At 35.1% G+C, this 24,311-nt stretch overlaps 1 protein-coding gene across 1 annotated transcript in view; it reads right to left on the reverse strand.

Moving 5' to 3' along the window:
- Positions 1-24,311, reverse strand: part of LOC111085117 (protein CASC4-like) — a 42,866-nt gene that overhangs the window by 13,343 nt on the left and 5,212 nt on the right. Inside the window, exons 3-6 of the mRNA XM_022382344.1 lie at positions 15,665-15,804; positions 15,001-15,067; positions 7,025-7,183; positions 5,081-5,249 (exon numbers count right to left, since the gene is read on the reverse strand). Of these exons, the coding sequence (XP_022238052.1) occupies positions 5,081-5,249; positions 7,025-7,183; positions 15,001-15,067; positions 15,665-15,804 (535 nt within the window). The remainder of the gene's footprint in view (positions 1-5,080; positions 5,250-7,024; positions 7,184-15,000; positions 15,068-15,664; positions 15,805-24,311) is intronic.

A 24,311-nucleotide genomic window follows, 5' to 3' on the forward strand; every position in this document is an offset into this window, starting at 1 on the left:
TAGCCGCTAAGATGACTGGGATGTCTTATCCCTCCACTGTTGATGGCCTATAGAAGAGCAGAGCATGAAGCCACTGGATACACTCCAGCAAAGTTGATGTTTGGTTGGGAACTTTGGTTGCCAGTGGATCTGATAACAGGACGCCCACCTTATGAAGAGTTCCCTGAAAATGTGTCAGAGTTCGTGAAAGTGTTATCTGTAATTTACTTTATAATTGTTTAATACCCATTGTTCTTTGCAGGCTCATTATTATATTTTAAGTGCCTGTTTTTGTTGTATCAGAAAATTAAAACAGAGAATTTTTTAACTTTACTCACAAGAGACAATTAATCCAATTAAAAAGACAAAGAGATAGCAATTAGTTAAGATACTATGTTCATTGAAAATACCTTTACAGTTAATAACTGTCCAAAAGACCCTATCAAATGAGTATAAGAAACAAAACTAATTCAACCAATCTAGCTTAAGATGTATCAGGTAAGTACAATCATTCATCATCAGAATGTTATAAGTCACTCAATATTCAATACTACATAATTAGTTTTGTTCTTCACGACAGAGAATAATGAGTACATCTTGACTTCATAAGTCTAAGCAAGGTTTTGTCTTTTGTTTCCTAATTTTAACAACCGTTCTTCATTCAAAACAAATAAATTTTATATTATCTGCCAGTATCCTAAGGGAATTACATAGAAGGCAGTAATGTGTACCAAGTTAATAGATGAGTAATAAAAATATATTTAGAAATATGTATCCAAACAAAAAACAGGAGATTAGACAAGATATTAATTTTTCTTCAAAACACTAGTTAAAAAAGCAGATGTACAGGTATATTGTCACTGTTAAATATACAAATTTAACCTATGGTTTATAAAAAAACAACATCAAAATTGCTTTTCAAATCTCCTATATAACTGAAACAAGTTTTGGCAGAAGCTTAAAATATTATCAGGATCTATTATTTCCCATTATTCAACCACTGATAAATGGTAAAAAAATCCTTTACATCATATAAGTTAATAATTGCTTATGTGGTGATCTCAGACGAAATTGATTTGCCATGGAAATGAGATGATAGGTATACAGAATAATAGGATATATATAAATAAGATATCTATTACAATGTAGTTCTGTATTTCTTTGAAATTGATTGATTGAGTTTGTGAAAGGAAAATAATGAGACTGGACACAATGTAAGACAGAATGAACAATCTTTATTATTTAAAACACAAACACGGCATGTGTACTTGGTTTGGATGCTCGACAATTGCTTTTACTGAAACTCAGCAGTTCTTTCTCCAAACTGCTGTTGAAATATTTGAAACCATGTGACATTGATCTTGCAGTTCCCACTGAAGAGTACACATGTGAGCACACCCGGGAGGAATGAGGGATTCTAAAGAAGCCCACATCTCCAAAGGAGGTAGAACCTCTCGAGCAGGCAGAGAAGGAGAGGATACAGCCTTGACTACCAATCTCTCTATATCCCAAATACAAAGGGGAGATGTCCGTGCCCCACTGTGATGGAAATTGAATAATATGTCCAAAGGAATGAGATACTGAGTGAGGGAAAGAACTGATTTCTCTAACTTGATCAACCAACCTACTCTTGCCACATCCTGGAGGAGCAAACAAGTATGTGCTACAGATGCCGCATGGGAAGGAGCCAGAAGAAGCCAGTTGTCCATATAATGATGAGTCCTGAGATATAAAGGATGGAGATGGTGAACAAAAATTTGGACAAACTGACAAAAGATGTAAAGTTCCATGGCAAGCTCCATATGGAAGAGCCTGAAACTTGTAAACGAACCAAAGAAAATGACAGGAGGAGGGAGGTATGGGCACATGAAGATAAGCATTTGCTACATCGAATTTGGTCATCCACATAAATGAAATGAAAAGATGGGACAGAAAGGATTCCATGGTGAAGCGAGGGAGTTCCAGATATTGATTGAAGCGAGACAGATCTATGACTGGTCTCCAATCTCTGGTCTTCTTGGGGACAATAAACAGTTGAGAATAAAAACTGGAAGAAACTGTAACTACTGGTTCGATAGCATTCTTGAGCAGAAGTTCTGACACAGCCTCGAAAAGGCTAATGCAAGAAACTGGATCGTTTGGAGACCTGAAGTGAAGAGAAAGAACTCGGGCTAAAACCTGGAGACCTCACTGATCTATAGAAAAAGTTCCCCAAACCTCCACAAAGGAGTGGACACTGGCCCCTATTGGACCTGAACCCACAGGATAGTCACCGACTACCACTGCTGGCACTCCCGTGTGTGTAGTTGACATGAGGGTATGGGTGAGAACAACTAGACACATGTAAAGGAGGAGGTGCAGACTCAGAAAGATGTGAAACAACTATAGGATCAGAAGAAGAGGAGGTGGAATGCTGGGATAAATGATTCACCAAGGAAGAGAGAGAGAATTATGTAAGCAGGTCACATCAACCTTTGCCTCCAAAAAATCAGAGTGACCCCCAAAAATAGTATCATGCAAAAAAGGAGCTGCCCGTAAGTTCCAAAGGGAAGAAGGGGGAAGGCAAACTACCATAAGTAGTGCATCACTCCCCAACAAGTCCCAACAACAAGTATGCCATATAAGGAGTGATAGGGCAGACGAGGAAAGTGTAGCAAAAGTCAACCACAAAAGGAAACCGAGTTCCCCCAAAAAATCATCAGGAGAATGGCAAAATGCCTCTGATAATAGGTGCATAGAAAAGAGGTAACATAAGACATGAGTAAGAGTGAGATGTATTTTCAAAAACTGGGCCTGAGACAAAGAGACATAAGACTCAGGATTAGAACCCCCTAGAGGTAAAAGGGGCTGAAACATTGAGAATCCAAATAAGGACTGGGAGAAGAATGAAAGGCCAAAGCATGTTGCTCAGAAACACGAGGGGGGCAAGGCATAGCAGAATCCAAAAGAATTTGAGACAAAAATCTTTGAACAAGAACCTCTATATTTGGGGAAGGGGAAAACAAAGTAATCTGAAGAAGGGAGCTCACTTAATAGGGAAGGGGACAAATCATAAGACACAGGAGAAAGTTTCAAAATATTGCAAACCTGAGTAATCAACTCAACTGTAGAAATGGCAGTGAAGGTTGAATGTCCTCCATTGTTGCCTAAAAAGAAGGCAGAGTAAACGAATGAGCAGGAAAAACTTGGTCAAATTCCTCCTCCTCCTCACACCACCTCACGTGGAGAAGAAGATGAACCAGGCCCCATGTAGGAAGCTAACTCCTGCCGAATCAAAGCCTACACTTCCATGGCTGATAGTGCCAATCCCGTGACTTGAGTAATAGGGTTAAACACGTCTCCAGATAAAGCAGGAGTCGACATAGTAGATGCAGTAAATTGTTAGTACATAATTTGCAAAAATAAAAATGCAAGAAAAATACATAATAAACTCTAAACTTTAAGCAAACTAGCTGGAAGTAAATCAAGAGAAAAAAAAGTATAATCATGGAAACAAAGCAATAAATTTCCACACAAGAAATCAAAAGCAAGTGAGAAACGTGTCCAACTAACAGCATGCTAATCGAAAAAGTGAGTTACACAAAATGTAATACAGAGGGAGTCGGTTGCTCAGGGAGTGTATGTTGTGTTCCTATTGGTGGAGCATTGTCACATGCACTAAGTATGCTAATTGAGTAGCAGGAACTGAGGGGTATAAAAAGCTTAGTCCATTAGGCAAGAAATAAGATTTTTAATGTATTAGATGGCAGTCCAAGATCAAGAGAAGCTATATATATAAGAGAAGGTATGTATCATATTGGAACCTAACATTACTTAGATAATTTGTTAGTGTTAGACTTATCCAGATGGACAAGTGCTATCCACATTCAAACTTAATGGAGGTCATAACCTTCAGGTATCACCTGATTTAATATTGGGAGATACTGCTGTGGATATCCATGTACAAGGTGCAGCTTTACAGCCATACCTAATATGGTAAACTAGAACGAGAGTTGATCCACAAGTTATGAGAAAAAAAAACATGGAAAAATGATAACAAAGTATAAATTGACGTGTTCAAATGAAAACTTTTTCTAGTTTAATTTCTGTGATATGACTCCTCTTGAGTGGTCCCAAGTGGCTTGCAGTTTGTTTTTTTGGCATACCTAGTGCCCCTTGGTTCATTTAGAAGGCAGAATGAATGTCACAGCTTACCTCATAATAACTTCTGATCAAGTACATCCAGTGATGCTTCATATATACCCTGAAGAGAACAGCTTCTTTCAAAATGACAATGCTTCTACCCACAGTGCTCAAAACGTGCAAGCATGGTTTGAGGAATATGACTAGGATTTAAAGCATCTTTCAGGGCTACCACAGTCTCATGATCTCAATCTAAATGAGTATCTCTGGAATTAGCTTGAAAGATATATCTGTTATCAGGATTCTTTGCTCACCTCACTCCATAAATTATGTACAATATTGATGTTTGAATTGAAAAAAATCCCTCAGGACTCCTTCAAGTGGTTTTTGGAATCTACACCACATCGTGATGTGGCTTTTATTCAGGCAAAACGTAGCCCAACCCTTTATAGATATATATCCGAATAAAGTGGCCAGCCAGAGTATATGAAGAATTAGCTTAAAGCTTTTGCAAATATAAAATAATAATAATAATAATGGCTAACAGCCATTAGTAACACTTTGATAACTATTTATTTAATTAACATATGGTTTAAAAGATTCTAGTGTTTATTACCTACTACTCACGCCATGTGAATTAAAACTTTATGAGAAACTGTTCCAATTATCCAAAATAAAAGTTGTGAATAATTTATTGATAGGGAGTGATGCAATTTATATTTATTTCTCATATCATATTACATTCAGCGAGGAGACTGAGAATTAAAATAAACAACAAATATTATCCACAAATTAAGAAACAGGAGTGAGCCAAAACTTGTAAGTCTAAAGTAAGAAAACTGTTAATGTGACAAATTCTCATCTAGATTCATTAAATAACAGCTTATATTAACAAATGCAATTGACTCTAAAACTTAGAGCATATGTATAATGTACATCACAAAACAAACAGACATTTTTTTTAAATATTTATACTCACTTCTTGTTCAAGGTCTTTCTGCTGAGAGAGTAAATGCCTGTTTTCTTTCTGTAAGTTTGCCACACTGTCCTCCAGTTTGATTCTCATCTTTTCCTCTTGTTCGAAACTGGTTTTCATTTCTTCATATTCCTTTTCAAGATCTTTCGTTTTTTCAAGAACATTTTGAAAGCTACGAAATTATGACAAGAAACAGACATGTAAATTATACTATAACACAAAATAGGAAGAAAATTACTATGCATTAAACCAAATGCATTTGAATTTTTATGCATAAAAAGCATTAGAATAGAAAATTTTCATCCAAAATACAAAATGTACATATCAAACTTAATAAAAGCAGATTCTTAATCAAGTACATTTAAGTAGTTATTTAAAGAAAATTCTAGTAGAAGGTATACTAATTTCATTTTCCTGCATAACATGTAAAAGTGTGCATTATTTTAGTGAATATCAGTGTGAATATAACTGATAACTGTTCATGATATGAAAAATTCAAGAATGTATATCTTTTTAATGAGTTGAAGTAATTCCTTTTTAATGCTTTATATATATAAAGGCTATAATGTGGGATATAAAATTTGTACATTTGATTTGATTTTTGCCTGGGGTTGTTTTTGTTCATTTAGATGTCATTTATCACAGGAATGGATTTGCTTTTTTTAATGCAATCCTTCCTTTTGATTTTGTATTGCTTGACTGTTATATACATAATTATTTTTCAATTATACTTCTATATACCACAGAAACAGTTTTTGACAATGTATTGAAAAGTTATTTTGCACTGAATAGAAATCTTTATGTTTTACTCACCATATATTCATTAGGTGGTAAAACACACCCATTTTATGACCAGCTAACACAATCATATTTTGCATTAAGTTTGAAGAAAGTAATTCTAAAGTTTCCAACTATTCCATCCAGTATTTTTTGCTGTTGTTTTTTGTAATGCAATAATACAAACTATACAACAAGCAGATGAAATCTTCACACCCAGAGTCAAGGGAATAAAGCATAAGGCTACTGTTAGGCAGTAGTTACACACCCCAATCCCCCATTAAGACTTTCGTTTGGATTGTTTTTGCCAATACTTTTTTTACTGTGACCATTGGTGGCATACAGTAACAACACAATGGGTGGGCACAATATTTCCTAAAACAAGATAATGATTAATGGCTATTCTATTATGAGTACCAAGTCTCCCATTGTTTAATACTAGGGAAAATGCCAACAGAAGCTAGTAGAAAGCACCAGTGGGTCATCATATGTGATGCACGTGCAAGTAGTATCGTGTCTGCATAATACTGTGAGACAATCCATTAATGGAAATGCTAACTGATTATCCAATCCATCAAAAATTAATATCTATTTGGATTTCATCTGTTAGTGTAATATTTGATTCAATCACATATTTGTCCCATTTCTAATCATAATTAAGTTGAAAGTTATAAATCTGGTAACAATGAAGTAGATTTGACTTTACTCAGTCTAGAAATTTAGACTGCGATTATACAGTCAACCACTCACTATGCTGTCATATATAAATTATGCAAAAAATGTCAAAACCATGTAATCACATTAAGTTCAGGTCGATACAAAATCAAAAATGATTTCAAACGTAACTGTACAAATAAAACAATATGGCAGTGATTCATTTTGTTATCATTCTTATGATTAATAATATATTCATATACACTTAATTATATATACAAATAAATAAAATTAATATATTCATGCTTTATGAATTACAGCCTCACTGCCATTTCAAAATAATTTTGTACAGCCCATTTGACACTAATATTTCACAAGAAATCATCTTTTTTGAGATTAAAATCTGCTTGCCTACTATTCCATGATTGAAAAACCAGTGAATTAACTTTTAAAACATAATTGGTTTTATATATATATATATATTCTAACATTTCCAAATAACAGATTGTTATGTACCTGCTGACTTTCAGTCTCAACTGTTCATTTTCAGTCATCAGCTGGTTGGTAGTTTCTTCACTTTGAGATATCTGTGCTCTCAGTCTTTCATTTTCAGCTTGAAGTTTTTTATTATGGAAACCAAGTTCTTCTACTTCATTTAATAAATCAATGAAGTCTCTACAAGATAATAGCATGGCTTTGAAAAACATAAACATTTTTCTAAACATGTAAAATAGTATTTCTACTGAAACCATATTGATTTAAAACACTGCAATTAACAACACTACAAAGGACACTTATAATACAATAATATGTTTTAGATAGCATAATAGTTTCATTTTCTATACTTGATTTTTGAAACTAATCTGATATTTTTAAACTGAAAAAGAGTTATGAAACATAACAGTAAAGCCTGAATCATTTTCCCCAGAAATATCTATTTTCAGTTTAACACTGAAGGTAACAAACATTAAAACAGATGAAGAAAACGTTTCCCTAACTAGTGGAAGAATTTGGTCCTACTATTTATTTGATTAGGCAATTATAAGTTCAGGTTGTAACAGTAACAATAAGGTTATCATCATTTAAGCTTTTTTTTTGACACATCAATCAAAAATATTCCTTCAAAGGCAGATCAAATATGAAATAACAGTTGACCATAAATAGGTATTATCGTAAGCATATTGTGAAAATTATTATTAAATTAGCTGTTGAGACGAGAATGCTGTAGGCAAAAGATTAAATCTGTAGTAGAATGACAGCAGAGTGTTAATACCTAGTTTGTATTTTTTGTTTTTAGCAGTAGAAATACTTCATATAACTATAATGAATCCTAGAATAATTACTAACCTTTCTGGCTATTTCCACTAAAAATGGATTTTTGTTTATTAAATTTACAAACTAATTCTTTAAAATTATATTAAATAATTTTAAGTTGGTTTTTCTTTCACATAATTCAGCCTGAGGTGATAAGGACTTTAACAGTCTAAAATAATACCATTAAGTTTGAGATAGTGTGGTTTTGGTGAAAATATATTGAATGAGCTTAAGCTCTCATCAGGTGTTTTTTTAATTGTTAATTAAAACTAGCTTAGAATTGTTATGACCACTCGAAATTAGTAAATTAGTACATGATCATCGGTGAAAACTATGATATTAGCAAATTAATCTCCAGTTAATAAATGGAATTAATAAAAACTATTAATATATCTTGGCAAGTAGATTCATTAACCAAATGTGTATGGGACCACTATTGAAGAAGGAATGTTAACTATAATTCCGAATTTTCTATGTGTATTTAGAAAAATGTGGCAAACTTTTAGTGAGTTGTACAAGTCTGTTCTACAAACAAAAATACAGAAATATTACAGATTTATTTGTACTCAAAATGTGTCTGTGAATTGTAAGTCTGACTCAGACTCTGACAAGTTGAAGTGTAAGGTGATGTTCATGTGAAGAGTAAAAATATTTCTGACCATCACACAGTTTGTATATTGCATGTGCATAACTTCTAGAACCTACAAGATATATATCCACTGTTTTTGTTTCAGTATCCCTGTATATTTTAGCTGGTATTTGTGAATAAATAGATTTATTTTATGAAAGCAAACAACTTATCAATACTAATATTTCCAATTATTACTACTTTTGAATATTCCAACTGTCTAAGACTCATGTGAGAATAACTAATTAGTTGAATGTAACTGATCAACTACAAAGATGAATAAACATTTAACAAATTCCACTTAACACCAGCTCTACTTTACTCTGAGATATAACTTGTGTACACTACTATTCAAGCATTTACATTGTATTCATTCACAAAAACTATAATATTTGCAAGAAAAATATTAAAATTCATCCAAAAGCTGAAATATGTGTAATACACTTTCAAATACAAATGAAGGGAAAATACAGCTTATATTAAAGTTAACATTTTCCTAAACTGAAAATGTATTTCTGATAGATACTTACCTCCTCTCACAAAATAGCTTTTCTCAATTAGTACTTCTGTCTATTGGCACAAATTTTCAATGCCCATCACTAGCCTTCTACCTCCTGCTTCTGCACATCCACATGTAAATTATTATGCAGCAGCTCTCCACCAATAGGAGTGTGACACAACCCCTATCATAATCAATGACCTCTCCAAATTTGCATTTGTTAATCACTTCGAGATTGGTCATAGGATTTACACCATGTATCACTGGAAGTGGGAAGGCTGGGTAGGAAAAGTGAATGGAGGTAAGTATCTAACAGAAATACATTTTCAGTTGAAAAAATGTTAACTTCCGATATGATATCTTACCTCCTCTCACAAAATAGCTAGAATCCCACATTGAGCTGGTGGAGAGGTGAGGAAAAAATGATCCCCTTAAGGAATATCCCAAAGGGAGACCATGAGGTGTGGAACCAAAAAAGAAAATATTACACCTCAGTGGGAGACTGCACCATATCTGATCCAGGTGTATTCTTTGCTCTTTTATGACTGTATCATGAACATAAAAGGCAAAAAAACATGAAAGAATCCCTTAATACATATTACCTCTTAATGGGACCCTGGGTGTTAAGTGGATGGGGCACAACACATTGTAGTGGTAGTTCAACCTCATCCAACACCTGGCAGCATCTGAACAGTAATTGGTAGGGAAAACAAGATTCCATACCAAAATCCGTCTCCACTTGCATGTATTTCCAGCCCAACCAACATCTGATCAATCATGAACCAACATCCAGCAGATATTAGGTGGACAAGAAATTAATGTCACTTTTTTTTAAATGAAAGAACCCTAACAACTTATATATCAAAACAAAACATTTATTAAATGATATAGTCTCCATTCTTATCGTTGATGCTTTTCAATCTTACAGTCAGGTTGTTAATGTCCTGATTAAAGAAATCACTTGGCTTTGAAGCAAAAAACATATCGATGTTCTCTTTAAAACCTTCCATATTTGCATATGTTTTCCCATTAAGATGATGTTGCAGCAAACGAAAAAGATGGTAATCTGATGGTTACATATTTGGAAAATATCTGCGTTGCATCAAACATGCCACATGTGGATGTGCATTGTTGTGGAGAATAAGAACACTTTTCCAATTGATGAGTGAAGGTTGTTTCTGATGAAGGGCTTGATTTAAACGTTCCAGTTGCTGACTATAGAACTCTGCATTGACAATTTGCTGTGGATTGAGGAGTTTGAAATGAATTACTCCTTTGATGTCCCACCAAATGCAAAGCATCACTTTCTGCGGATGGAGTCCAGGTTTTGGGGTTGGAAGTGGTTTTTGTCTAGGACTGAGCCATTGTTTTTGGCATTTAATATTCGTATAGAGAATCCATTTGTTATCACTGGTGATAATTCTATCCAAAAATGTTTCATGTGCATTACACGCCAGAAGAGACGAAGCAACATTCACACATTGGAAATGATGATCATGAGACACCTTCTTTAAGGAGTTTTCTCATATTCCTTAGATGTTTATGTATTGTTTCATGAGAGACATGAAATTTCAGGGCCATTTCACAAGTGTGTTGCCTTGGGTTAGACTCAACAAGTGTCTTCAGAGCATCAATATCAATTCTAAAATATCGGCCCCTGCCATTACAGTTCTTAAGGCTAAAGTCACCTGAACAAAATTTGATGAACCATCATTGACACTTACGACATTCAAAACATTTACATAAACTTCTTTGTAATCCTTTGTGGCTACAGAGGTGATTTTTCCCTTCTTGTATTCAAACAGCATTACATGCCAAATGTGTGTCTCGTCATGTACCATCACTATAAGGGATTAGAATATACTAAACTTTACACATTATATAGGCTACACTGACGTGACGTTTAGGTGGTTCATTTAACTATTATATGTGATGTACTTTTTTTTGGGAGTGGTTAATTCAAGTGTTCCAAAACAAGACATTAATAGTAGGAAAGTGGAAAGCCCTGGTGGGATGATATGTCTGGTCCAAAACCAGGCAGCACTGGGTATGTTTCTTCCAGTCCACAGTAGGATGGGGTGCCCAACCATACACAAGTGGGAATAGATGTGCTGCATTCAGCTACAACCAATACTAGATCCACTGGGAACCAACATTCAGCAGACTGTAGGAAGAGGAACCGCAAACCTGGGGTGCATCTACAGTCCAAAACGTGGTAGCATTGGGTATTTTTCAACTAGTGTGCAGTAGAACTTACTTACCTGGATCATCTCCAACCAACACCTCGACCCCCCCCCCCCCCGGGAACCACATCCAGAGAATGGTAAGTAGTAGGAGGAACGTCTCAGTCCAAGGGGTAAACTGCAATAAATATATATATTTGTAACATAGCAAAGTGCTTCAAACAAAACCAGGCGACATCTAGAATTGTACATCAAGTTTGCAGTAGGTCAGGCGTCCAAGGTACCCCCTTGCCTATCATATAAGACACTACTGTGGAATTGTCGGAATGGACCATCACTGAATGCCCCACACATCCAACAAGAAGTGAAGCAGAGCATGATGAACCACCAGCAACTCCAAAATGTTAATATGTAGGGATGATTTGGCCACTGTCCAATGACCCAAAACCTCTTGAGCAGGGACATATGCACCCCAACCTAAAGGGAAGCATCTTTAAAAAGATAACAATCTGGTCAAGGAGGTGGAAGAGGAACTCCAATAGTAGTATTGGTCCAATCCATCCACCAAGTGAAGTTGGCCTGTAGGTGGGGAGGCAGGGTAATAGGAGAATATAAAGGATCCTGATTGAGGCTTTATTGGTGAGTAACAACTAGTGAAGATGATGAATGTGGGCATGACCAAGGGGAATGAGGGATTCGAGAGAAACCTACATCCCCAAAAGAGATAGGGTCTCTCATGCAGTAGGAGAGGCCGACAGACTGTAAACAAGACATTCCATATTCCATAAATGAAGGGGAGAAGGCTGTGCCACACTGATGAGGGCAGTATAAAACACATTCAAATGAATCAGGTATTATGTGGGTGTGAGAAACAACTTCTCCACCGTGATGAGTCAACCCACTCTGGCAGTCTCTCAAAGAAGAAACTGAAAAAGAACAGCAGATTTGACCTGAGAGGAATCCAAAAATAGCCAGTTGTCCATACAATGGTGAAAATGAAGGCCTCTAGCATGAATCAGTCGAGGGAATGACCTGATTACTCGGCAGAAGGAGCCGAAGCCAGACCAATTGATATAGTCTGAAACTGATAAACATGCCCCTAATAAGCAAAACAGAGAAAATGCCCAGATCCCTGGGAGATGGGTATATGCAGATAGGCATCTGACACTTCGACCTTTGTCATCCACAACCAGGGAGTGAAAACCCACTGAAGGATTAAGTAAGACTCCATTGTGAATTTGGGTATGACCATGAAATGGTTCAGGAACAATAAATCTATAACTGGTGGCCAATCTACTGTCTTTGTGGGTATGACGAACAGAAGGGAGTAAAACTCCAACTGAGAATGTTCCCCAAGTTCTTCGGCCTCTTTCCGAAGAAAGTCCCTGACAAGAAAACAGGATCCCATTGTGGGGGGAAGGCAACAGAATGAGAAGGGCCAGACCCTATGAAAGAATGATCTTCAGATGTACAAGGTGAGTGAGGCATACTAACCCCAATCGAAACTGATTTCCAAAATAATGGGCATGAACTCCCACATCAGGAGGGAGGGAACACCAAATATTGGCCCATAGAATTGTTACCAAGAAGGGCAGGTTGAGAAACATAAGAAACATGAGATAATGATAATACAGCACAAATCTGATTAATTAATCCCACAAAGGGTAAAGGAGGTCTGGATAAATTCCTGCATAACACTCATGACTGGGAAGCATATACAAGGGGGTGGGAAAGGCTCACAAAATTCTTGTCCTCCCTGTCATACACCCCAGGAGCAGATATGGCAGGATATTCCTCATGTGGTGGTGAAGGATGCAACTACTTGAAACTGCGAGCATATAGTGACAGTTCCAAACATGAAGAAAAAATAAATAGAAAATGAAAAGTAAGAAAAGTTGGAAAAAGCAACCTTTAACAATTCCAAAATGCAAAAAAATAAACAAATATTAAAGAAAAACTAAGTCTGTAGTATAAAGGAATACATCGACAAATGTGCAAGCCAAAACAAGCATGACTGTACAGTACTACTTCCAATCAAGAAGTGATTAATGAGGGAAAATTTGGAGAGGGAGCTGGTTATGATAGGGGTTGTGTTGCAATCCTATTGGTGGAGAGCTACTGCATAACAATTCACATGTGGATATGCAAGAGCAGGAGGTGGAAGGCTAGTGCTGAGCATTGAAAATTTGCACAGATAGAGGGCAGTACTAATCAAGAAAAGCTATTTTGTGAGAGGAGGTAAGATATTGTATTGAAATAAATATTTCAATGGAAGCAATAATCTTTTGAGACATACATTTTCTATGAACATATTCTAAAATATAAAAGTACTGGAAGACCATGCCCCATTATAATGGTAAGTAAACACACCTTTAACATTAATAATAGTTGTGATTCTGTGATTAACAACTGCTATCAACCAAATTATAGGGGTGAGTTAAACCGATACTCTTCTTGCAAATCAGCTAGATTATGAGGTCAGTCCTCTCTGGGGTATTAAAAAATATCTAATAGCAGTTTAATCAGATTCATGACAGAGATCTGGTAGGTCAAGGCATATTCTGTACATCATTTGACTCAAATTGCTATACATTTCATAATGCATTTTTTAGTTGAAAGAGATGTTCTTTTGATGAAAATCCATCAACATAGACAGCGCAGCATTATCCAGAATATCACAGTATGAAAGCATTTATGGTTCCTTTATCTATGACCAGTGGACCAAGTTCAAAATTCTAAATACTATCCCTCATCATTCTTCATGTTTGAGATGAGAAATTCTCCACGTTGCATTAACTGAATGTGCACAGGTCAACACTGTATTGTAGATGGAATGTTGACTATAATTCTGAATTAACTATGAGTATCTATATTAAATGTAGCAAATTTTTAGAAAAATGTACAAATCTGTTGTATACAAAACATTAAATGTATTATAAAAAAATCTGTGCTCAAGATATGGCTGTGAATTGAAAAAAAATCAGTTTCACTGAGACTTCTATAATTCAAAGTGCAATGTGATGTTTCTGTGAAGAATAAAAATACTTTTGTCCATTGTACAGTCTTTTCAGTATCCCTGTATATGTTATCTAGTATTTATTCTTCTCTACCTTGAACTGTCTCTAAATCAGCAATGTAGGATAAAATGAATAATTTATAACTTTCACATCAAATAATAAATGTTTTGTTGAATGGCAATTTGTAAAAGGTCATGAACTGAACAATTTGACCCCCACTCGTGCACATACAGTTACACTAAAATTCTTCCATTAGAACTAAACAATGACTTAAGAGATTCATTACTCCATATAATGGTTTTCCATTATACTTCACCCCAATTTTAATCTGCAAGGCAACATGACACCTTGTATTTATGGTTGTAATAAATGACTCATAGGCTATAGACTGTCTTTGAAATCCAGCAGCATGGACCTTGTTACACTAACCTGCATTATGATTTCACAACTCACTTCAAAGTTCCATAGAATAAGGAGTGGTTTATTTTTTAGGCTTAGCCTGTACTTAAAATTAATACAGTTGGTTGATTTTTTCAGCATTTCACACACTACATCCAATTACCATTATTCTGTAATGTTCTTCACCCAAACTAGTTGTCAGTGGCAGATGTTGACCTTTATAAACCATATGGCACAGTGCACCTTGACATGCAAATTTGGTGTTAGTTGGAGGAGTGTGCTCTCCCAGTACTTTTAGTAATACACTATACAGGTGTAGAAATGAATAAAAACCCTATAACCCAAGCACTTTCGAAAGGTGGACCTTTCTTCTTCAGGGGCAAACTGCGAATGTACAGGTGTATATATACATGTAATTTGCTATACTAGCATAGTTGATTTATTTTTTGTACCTGCTAGTATTTCCTCCTGCCTTTCCTTCCATGCTAACTGATGACAACTTGGATGTGTTTAAAATACCTATGAAAATACATGGATTACTAAAATAAAATTTGTTAATTTTTAATGATTTAAAAAATCAGAATAATGTACAAAAAATTATTACTTGTTTTCAAAACAAAGAAAATATCAGTTTATCAAATATAGTTATTTATTATCAATTTCAAATATAATTTTTCAGATTTCAACAAATCACTCTATATCAATGATATTCCTTGTGAATTGAAAAACACATACTGAAAGAAGGTTTTTAGTTTAATGTAAATATTAAAGGATAATAAATTCACTGATGAGAACAAATGAAACACAGATTTTGAATAAAATGAAAACATATATTATTTACACAAATCAAACCTATTATATCAAACCAGCTATGAATAATTAGAGGCAACAAATTTCTGAATACTAAAATATCTTATTTAGAATATTTCAAAATAAATTGCTTTCTTAACACACTAATTATTTTAAATATCTACCCGAATACAGTTTTTAATTTTTTTATTGTTCCAGTAAAAGTCAATAATATTTGGGTAAAAACTGATAATAGAGTGTTAAGGAGGTTTCAATAAAGATAAGTGTACTAATCATTTTATATACTTTTACAACCATATTACTTACCTAATGAAGAATTAAAGGAACCTGTACTAGCGATATCACAACTGCTATCATGTTTTTCTTCAATAGAAAATGAAGAATCAAAAGGAAATGTACTATCTGATGTGAAGGTTTTATCATCATGCTCTTTACAACCTTGAATACTGATAAACCAGAAATAAAATACTAGTATCAGAACAAGTTTCACTAATGAGCTGTGCAAACATTACATAGCATTATGGCATGAAACAAAACACATATAAACAGTTTGCACTTTTTTATTTTACATCCTTACAGTGAAACATTAGTTTTTGTTTTGAAACATTATTTCTAAAAAACACGTTTTCAGAGGTTGGGGAGAGGTTGAATGCTATACTTAATGTTAAATACTTTTTGGAATATTTTAAAAGAAATTTTAAAGTTTTTAAAATCAAATTAATATCTTTTATATATAGCAGTTGGCTTAAGTCTAATCTAAGCAACTTAGAGAAAGTTAATCATCAAACATTATATGTCACTATCACTAATTACAAAAGAAAGTATTAAAATAAAAAAGTAATCAAATGTTACTATTAATACTTGCAGCTTATCATCACAGCTTCATCACGGTTACTTGCCATAAGTTAAATCTCTTACCAATGACATGTACAACAAAAACCTGATAAGCTACTAACACACTATATACGAGGTAGAACTTGATCTTTGACAAGTTCAAAGTATATGTAATACAAGCACATACACGTTTTACATACAAGGTGTTTTCATGCATACATCCAGCACTTTGATACATGTACACCTACATGTACTTTACTCTGCTCAAAATACTAGCGTTTTTATGATAGACACATAAAATCTCTCAAGACCAGTTATCCATTATTGATAGAACATATCTCATTGATAACAGTAACAAAGCTATCAAGATTAAAGGCCTCCAAACATAATCTTTCATGAACAATTTCTCTCTCAAGTAATTTGTTAAATCACATTACTAAATTTTTATATACATTATTTATGCATTATGACAAAATTTTTATATACATTATTTATGCATTATGACAAAATTTTTCATAAAAATTAGGTAAAAAAATATATGATCAAGAAATGGATGAGCTTCATACCATGAAAGTTATTCAGTTCATGTAAATGACATAAAAATAAAATTCTGCTTTTTCATTTTATTAAAAAGTAGCTGCAAACACGAAGTACAGTATTTTTGGATTTTTTTCAAGTGTACAAGTTAAATTTACAATAAGTTTAGTTAAAATGAAATAAATAATTATAATTTTTACATTCTTCACATTTTACCATTGCTCATAGTATATATCATGTAGAGCTGTAACAGCATAAAGGTAATAATATAAAGTTTAAATCTTCTGAAAGTCATAAAAATCATAACCTTTTGACAAGATACCCTGAATGTATCTATCTAATAGTGCAGTTGAGATTCTAGAACAGATTATTAAAGAGAAATGTTCCTACAAAAATTTAATTCATTCATAACATGTTATTTTTTTGTATTAATAAACATCCTACTGTTCACATATAAAAACAACTGGTGAATGTAACTTTACATCATTTTATTTTGCCAATCTTTATTTTCTATTTGAATTATTGTGTATAGGCCAAAATCAAAACACAACTGGAACAGTAAATAGTGCTAGTCAAAAATACAAATGATTAGCAGCTTTCTTTATGTTAAGATTTTTTGTCATCCAATGAAGCATATTTGTGATTAGCACAAAATGTGATGCAACAAATGCTTTGTATTATGTAGCACTCAATAAGCAATGTAAATTGTGACGCAAACTCCTTGAATAGGCCATTACACAGATTTACACATATTAATGTTCATAGTGTTATGAAAAACTTACAAAAAATGACATATTTTTAAAATGATCTTTTCTTTATTTTGAATTTGTACCACATAAAACAAGAGAATATCTAAAACATTTATACATGAATTTTGAATTATTCAAAAAAGGTACTTGAAACACATTAATGAATATCATACAGTGTATACTGTTGGAGTATGTTCAAGTCAAACTGAATTAACTTTAAAGCAATGGGATAGGCCCACTTAACAGGAGGTTCAACAAAATATATATTTTCAATAGTAGTACTGAATCTCTGAATAACTAGGTCTGAGAAAGAGATTGGACACAAAGTACTACACAAAAATGAACAATGTTTATTCAAATAACAAATAAAGTGTGTATCTATACTGACTGTTATTGAACTCAAACAGTCACTTCTACTGAATCCTATGTCTTCATCTGATCTAACTAAAATCATCTATCACACTGTTTAAATTCAATCTTTCTTATTTCACAAGAAATGTCACATTTAACTAGAGTGACTAGTATTTCTCACGTGACTGATCATCCTTATTCAAACAAAGGTGGGGCCATAACCTCCAAATACCATCTGTTCAACCACTGAAGGACACAGCTGTTGACATCCTTGCAAAACATGTAGCATTACAGCAATATCCTCCCATGGTCAGAACAGGCATTACTTCCAGAGAATAACAAAAGAACAAAAGCAGCTAGAATGAAATGAACTTACTGCTTTCTCAATCACATGTTATGGGAAACTTGTTCATGTGCAGAATAAATTATAAGATTAGAATGATATTATATTAAAATAGGAAGGTATAAATACATAGTATATCTATACACCACATTATCATTATTATCAGCTTAATGTTAGAATGTGGAAACTTGACTTACTTTCTTAACCCTCAAATTATCAACTTATTTTTAAATTGTTCACTATTGGTAGGGTCCACATCCCATATTGTATAATTTTGAATAAGTTAATTTTTTTTTGCCTGTTAAAGCTCTCAGTACACAGAAATAATAAAGAAAAGTAGATAAAATAACTCATTATGTAAAATACATAAGCGACTTCAGTAGCAATTAAAGGAATAAGTTGCATTACTTATGGTGTTTTTGTTAACATTTCTTTTGTGAGTGTGACTTGTATGTTGTTAGGAACCCTATAAACAACAATTTAGTGAATAAATAGTTTTAAAATTGCATTTAAAAATCCAAATATTTTAGGTAACAACTGTTTTAGCACCATTAAATAATTTCTGAATTCAAATATTCTAAGCATTCTGAAAGATAATTATGCCATTTAATTATAACTTAAACATAAACATAAGACCTATTATTGAAACACCTCCAAAATAAATTGTGAAGTTATTTCAATTGTATATAAAAAAAACCCAACCAAAATTTCATATCCTGGTGTAATCAGTATGAAATAAAGACACACTTTCACAGCAAACAGCTTGTATAATTATCTATAGGCTATTAAATTCAAAATATGACAGGATTTAAGCTGGGAGTATATGTTTAGAAAAAGAACAAACCTTCATAAAATAACTATGCAATTAGATATTTGTAGAATGAGACAACATATCAGAAGTGTACACATCATTGTTAAAATTTATTGCATACCAAATAACACTAATCCACTTAGTTTAAAATCATTCCCATCAATTACACTTGTTAAGTATTAATTACACTAGTAGGTGTTTTTCCAATACAGGTACATATAATATGTTTTCATCTCTTCGCGTACGTACTGCATTTGGTATTTGGAAAAATACAGCATCAATACTAGTTGTCAAAGGTACATAGGACACTTTCTTTTTTCATGTGCTATAGAATAACATAAACATGGATAATAATGTTTATTCTGAATATAATACCAAAGTCTCATTCACTATTTGAAATAGACAAACTAATAAAATTAATCAAAGTTTCATTACATGCACCTGTGCATATACAAGTGACGCAAAACACGTAGGACTGCATTAAGTCTTCAAGCTTTAACATGTATTTGATAAAGTTATGGTTATTATGAATATACACTGTTATGAAGAAAGTTTGTCAACAGCTTTTCAGCTAGAGGGAAAATTTCACTTTCATTTAAATCCAAATAATGCAATTTATGAAAAGCATATATTATGTTATAAACTGAGTCCAGGTGACTTTTTTATATAATTTTTACAGTGTGTGTAAAGTAGCTGTTTCATAAATTAATGAAGTATCCATGTCAAAAGTTCATATTTTGCTACTCTGTAAATATATTTCCGATAGATACTTACCTTCCTCTCACAAAATACCTTTCCTTGATTTATACTGCCCTCTATATGTGCAAATTTTTGTTTGCCACTAGCCTTTATGCTCCCACCTACCTTCATGTGTTTTCCACATGGTATAGTTGCATTGCAGCATGCAAATAAGTATGGACAGCCCTGCACCAACAGGAGTGTGACACACTCTCCTTGTACAGCTGACTCTCTCTATACACTAAAACCCAATCTTCAGTTTGAGATTAGGCAAGAAAAACACACTGAAAGTGGGGAGGATAGGTGGGAAGTGTGAAAGGAGATAATTATCTATCGTAAATATATTTTCAATGTAGGAAAGTATTAACTTCCAATATGATATCTTACCACAACTGAACCAGGTGTAGTCTTCACCCTAGATGAAAGAATGTGTCACAAAATGGGCAGAAAAAAAGCATATCTAAAAATATAAAAGTGCCTTTGGTGTAAAGTGGTTAAATTGCATCAGACCATAAGTGGGAGGTCAACTCCAATCCACAATCAGCGGCACTGACATTGGATCAATCGGCCCATAGTAAGAGGAGGGTCTTCTACCAATCACCTCAGACTCATGAACTACAAGGGAAGAAGTACTTTCATTCTGAGAACCTAAGCCATCATGTGTGCAAATCCAATATGACCAACACCTGTACCCCTGGTAACTGACATCCAGATGATGGTAGAAAGTTGGAAATGCAACATGGAGGGTTAACTCCAGTCCAAACCCATATGGCATTGGGAATGTATCATCCAGTTTAAGGTAAGAGGGGGGTCCCAGCCCACTCTGCTCCAACCAACAGCAATTGCCCAGGAACCAACATCCAGGCAGTGGTAGGAAGGAGGGTTCCCAGTTTCAGGGGTGAACTGCATATTGACATGTGATTGAAAAATTTAGGACACACCGTACAGAATCTGAAAGCATACAACAGATCCATGGTAGGAGGATAGCCCTGCCACCTACAATGGCAGAACACCACCAACTTACTCTTGACTGAGAAAGCCTCCATGGTCCACTACTCCAGCAGCAAGGAGCTGGTAAGTGGTAAGTACTTCCATACTCCATTAGAAGAAAGGGAAATAATGCACTGGATAATCTGGAGGAATGCAGCACTGAAGAAAGTGTAATGGATGATTGTGAAACCCTATTTTGAAAAGCAGACTGTATCCGACTTATATAATCAAGGGAATGGTATGGAAGGGCAACAATCCCTTTACTCATGCTTTACTCATGTTAGCCCATGAGAAGATGGTCCTGTAAGAGGAAAATATATAAGGAAAAGACACCAATTTAAAGATGAACTGATGTCTGAAGGGTGGTGACAGGTGTTAGATGATACCCAGCTGAGAAGGATAGTGCCAAAGGATGGACACAAATGTATGAAGAGTGGTCCACATGCTGGCCTGGACAATGTCTTCTAAAGGACAAGAAAAACGAGCAGCCAAAAGCATCATGAGTTGGTGAATCTGATGTGAGGAGACATGGAAAAGGTGATGAGAGTCAGGAGACAAGGAGGAATTGTTAAACACAGTCAGGTAGGGTAATAGGAGAAAGGTTATGGGAAACTGAAGGATTTCAGTGTATAAACAATCAGGAATTGGAACCACAAAAGGGAACCATGCAGTGCCCTAACACAAGAGATGATCGGGATCAGTACAGAAATATAGAAGGGAAATTGAAGGAAGGGTAATAGGAGTGAAGGCAACATTACCTTCAATTGCAGCAGAGAGGAAGGTATGATCAGGATAAAGGAGAACATAGGTTTTGTGGTAAAGGATGCAAGAGACATAAAGGGCAAACACATCTGACAGTCAATGTCCACGGGCCAACAGAAGGAAGAAAGAGGTTTTCAAGAATAAGTGATATATGAAACAAGAAGCCAATGGTTCAAACAGAGGGAGAGAAAGGGCAAGTAAGACAACATGTAAATCCCAATCCAGTATGGGTGTGGGTTGAGTTAGATGATAGAGATGAAAGGAACAAAATAAGAGGGAAATATTAGGAGAGGAAAAATACGTGGTGGAAGTGAGAAAAACGAAATGCAGAGGATAACACTACTCTATAACAGGCAATGTTTGAAACAGAAAGACCACTGTCGAAAAGCCGGCTAAAAAACTCAGATAGGTAAGGAATGGAAGATGAGGAAGGGATGAATCCCTGACACAGATCAATGGCAAAAAATATGCCACGTACACTGGTACGCTGACACAGAAGAGGGATGGACAGTTTATTTGCTAGCGTTGTAAGTCCTCAGATATACCACTGTGTCACTGGGGGGGAGGGGGCAGGGTGAACAGAGTAGAAAAGAAGAGACACTATGCAGGTGAATAGTCTAAAACTATTCACAAGGGACTGGACAAAAGCCATGTATGAAGCTAGAGTGTGGGGATGGAGGAGGGAAGGGGAGAGAGGAAGAGGCAATAGTGGTGACAACTGAAGAAGGAGAGGTTGTGGGAACTAAGGTTGAGCTGGTCATGATAGAACCACTAGAAGGATTCGACACAGAGTGGTTTGGATAATGGATAGAATCCTGGAAAAAAGATGAATGGGGGAATAGGCATAATTGTAGAGGCCTGTCCAATCTTGTTGGAGGGAATTTATTGCCAAAGCTGAAGGATGAGAAATAAGAGACCAAAACAGAGAGAATTTGGTATTCAGGTGGGTGACAAATGCATCCAGCCAGGGAGTACCTAACTGAGAGCATAGCCATTTAAAAACCTGAGGGTCAAGGGACCACTCCAAGGGGAGAATCTTGTGAGGACAAAATAATTAATGTGTGACATGACTGCAAGCACATGGGACATGACAATCCAGCAAACAAATGTGATGGCTGTAAGCCCAGCACAGCATGTCAAATGTATGAAGACACAGGGACCGCAACCAGGTGCCCTCATGCTGAGTGATGTAAGAGATAACTGTCAACTGTCGAGTTGTCGGAATGGATCATTACTATTTTGTTCCTCAAAACTCTCAACTGTAATGAGCCAGGAAGACTCCCCAAAACTATTTGCTGTAAAAATGGGGTGATGCACAGATCTCTCAAAGATGTAAGGGGGGGACACATGAGTTAAAAGAGTGTCCCTGCCCTAGAGGTCCCAACAACAAAGGAGCCATGTGTTGAAGGAAAGGGCAAAGGAGGACAAGCATGCCAACATGGACAGGATGAAGGAACAGGCATCTGCTAAAAAACCCTCAAGGGAATGACAGATAACCTCAAACAAAAGGTGTATGGAAGAAAGGTATGTATGTTAAGGTCAGACAAAGGAGGGAAAACTGTGCCTGTGAAAAGTGCAAACAGGTACAGGGTTTAAACCCCAAAGGGGTAGGAGTGAATCTAATTGTTACATGTCAAGAAACAGATTTGCTGAATGACAGTATGCTTATGCATGAGCTTTAGCTGCATGTGGGGGACATGGCATACTGAACCTCAAATGCAATTGCTGGGTAAAATGCTCTGCATGGATCCTGATGTCAGGGGAAGAAGGAAGAACAAAATATTTGGTGGAAGGTGCATCAGTCAATAGGGAGGGAAACTGGTCATAGGACACGAGAGACAAAGACAAAACATAACATAACTGTGATACTAACTCCAGAAAAGGAGAAGATGGTCGTGGCACATCTATAGTCTGAGAATGAGACTGCACAGCAAAGGAAGAGGGAGGAAAAGGGCTATCCAAATCCTTATCACCGGTTCTGGCTCCCCTGAAAAGGGGAGAAGTGGTTGATATACAGGAGACCCCTCAGCCCACATGAAAGAAGCCATCTCTTGGCAGACAAGGGACAAAACTTCCTCAACCAATAAAGTCAAACTTCAACCCATCGTGATAGGCCATTGTTCACCAGTAGTGTCTGAAGCAGTAGTGGTTGTGACTTGAGACTATGAATTTATGTTAAATCTCCTGAATATAAGAACACTCCAAGGAAATACATAAAATTAAATCTACGTGAAGCAATTATGAAACAACACAAAAAAGATGATAAGTGAAACTAAAAATTAATTCAAGTTAAAAAGATTTTTTTTGAGGTTGAAAAAACGAAAGCACAATCTCAAATTCAACAGGCAATGAACACTAACAATAAACATGCAGTGAGCAAGATGACTGATCTCTGTCATGTTAAATCGAGAAGGGAAGATTGGGTTCTACTGCATAGATGGAGTGAGTTGCACTAGGAAGGTGTGAAAACACGTGAGGGTAGGAGTATCCAGGCTAGTGGTGAGCAAAAATTTGCATATGGAGAGCAGCATAAGTTGATAAAACCTGTTATGTGAAAGGTGGTAAGATATTGAAAAAAACAACTAAGTGGATTAATATACAACGCTAAAAACAATAAACATAAATTAATGTCAAACAATGATTGAAAATTAACACGTCTTAACACTAATGTGCCAAATTGAAAGTGAAAATTGGGTTCTACAGTACAGAGGGAGCCAGCTGAAACAGGAGAGTGTGTCACGCACTTATTGGTGGAGGGTTATTGCATGCTTATTTGCATGCTACAATGCAGCTATACCATGTGGAGCGTAAAGGCAAGCAAAAATGTGCACATATAGA

Source organism: Limulus polyphemus, unplaced genomic scaffold (genome assembly GCF_000517525.1).
Source record: "Limulus polyphemus unplaced genomic scaffold, Limulus_polyphemus-2.1.2 Scaffold241, whole genome shotgun sequence".
Lineage (NCBI taxonomy): Eukaryota > Metazoa > Arthropoda > Merostomata > Xiphosura > Limulidae > Limulus > Limulus polyphemus.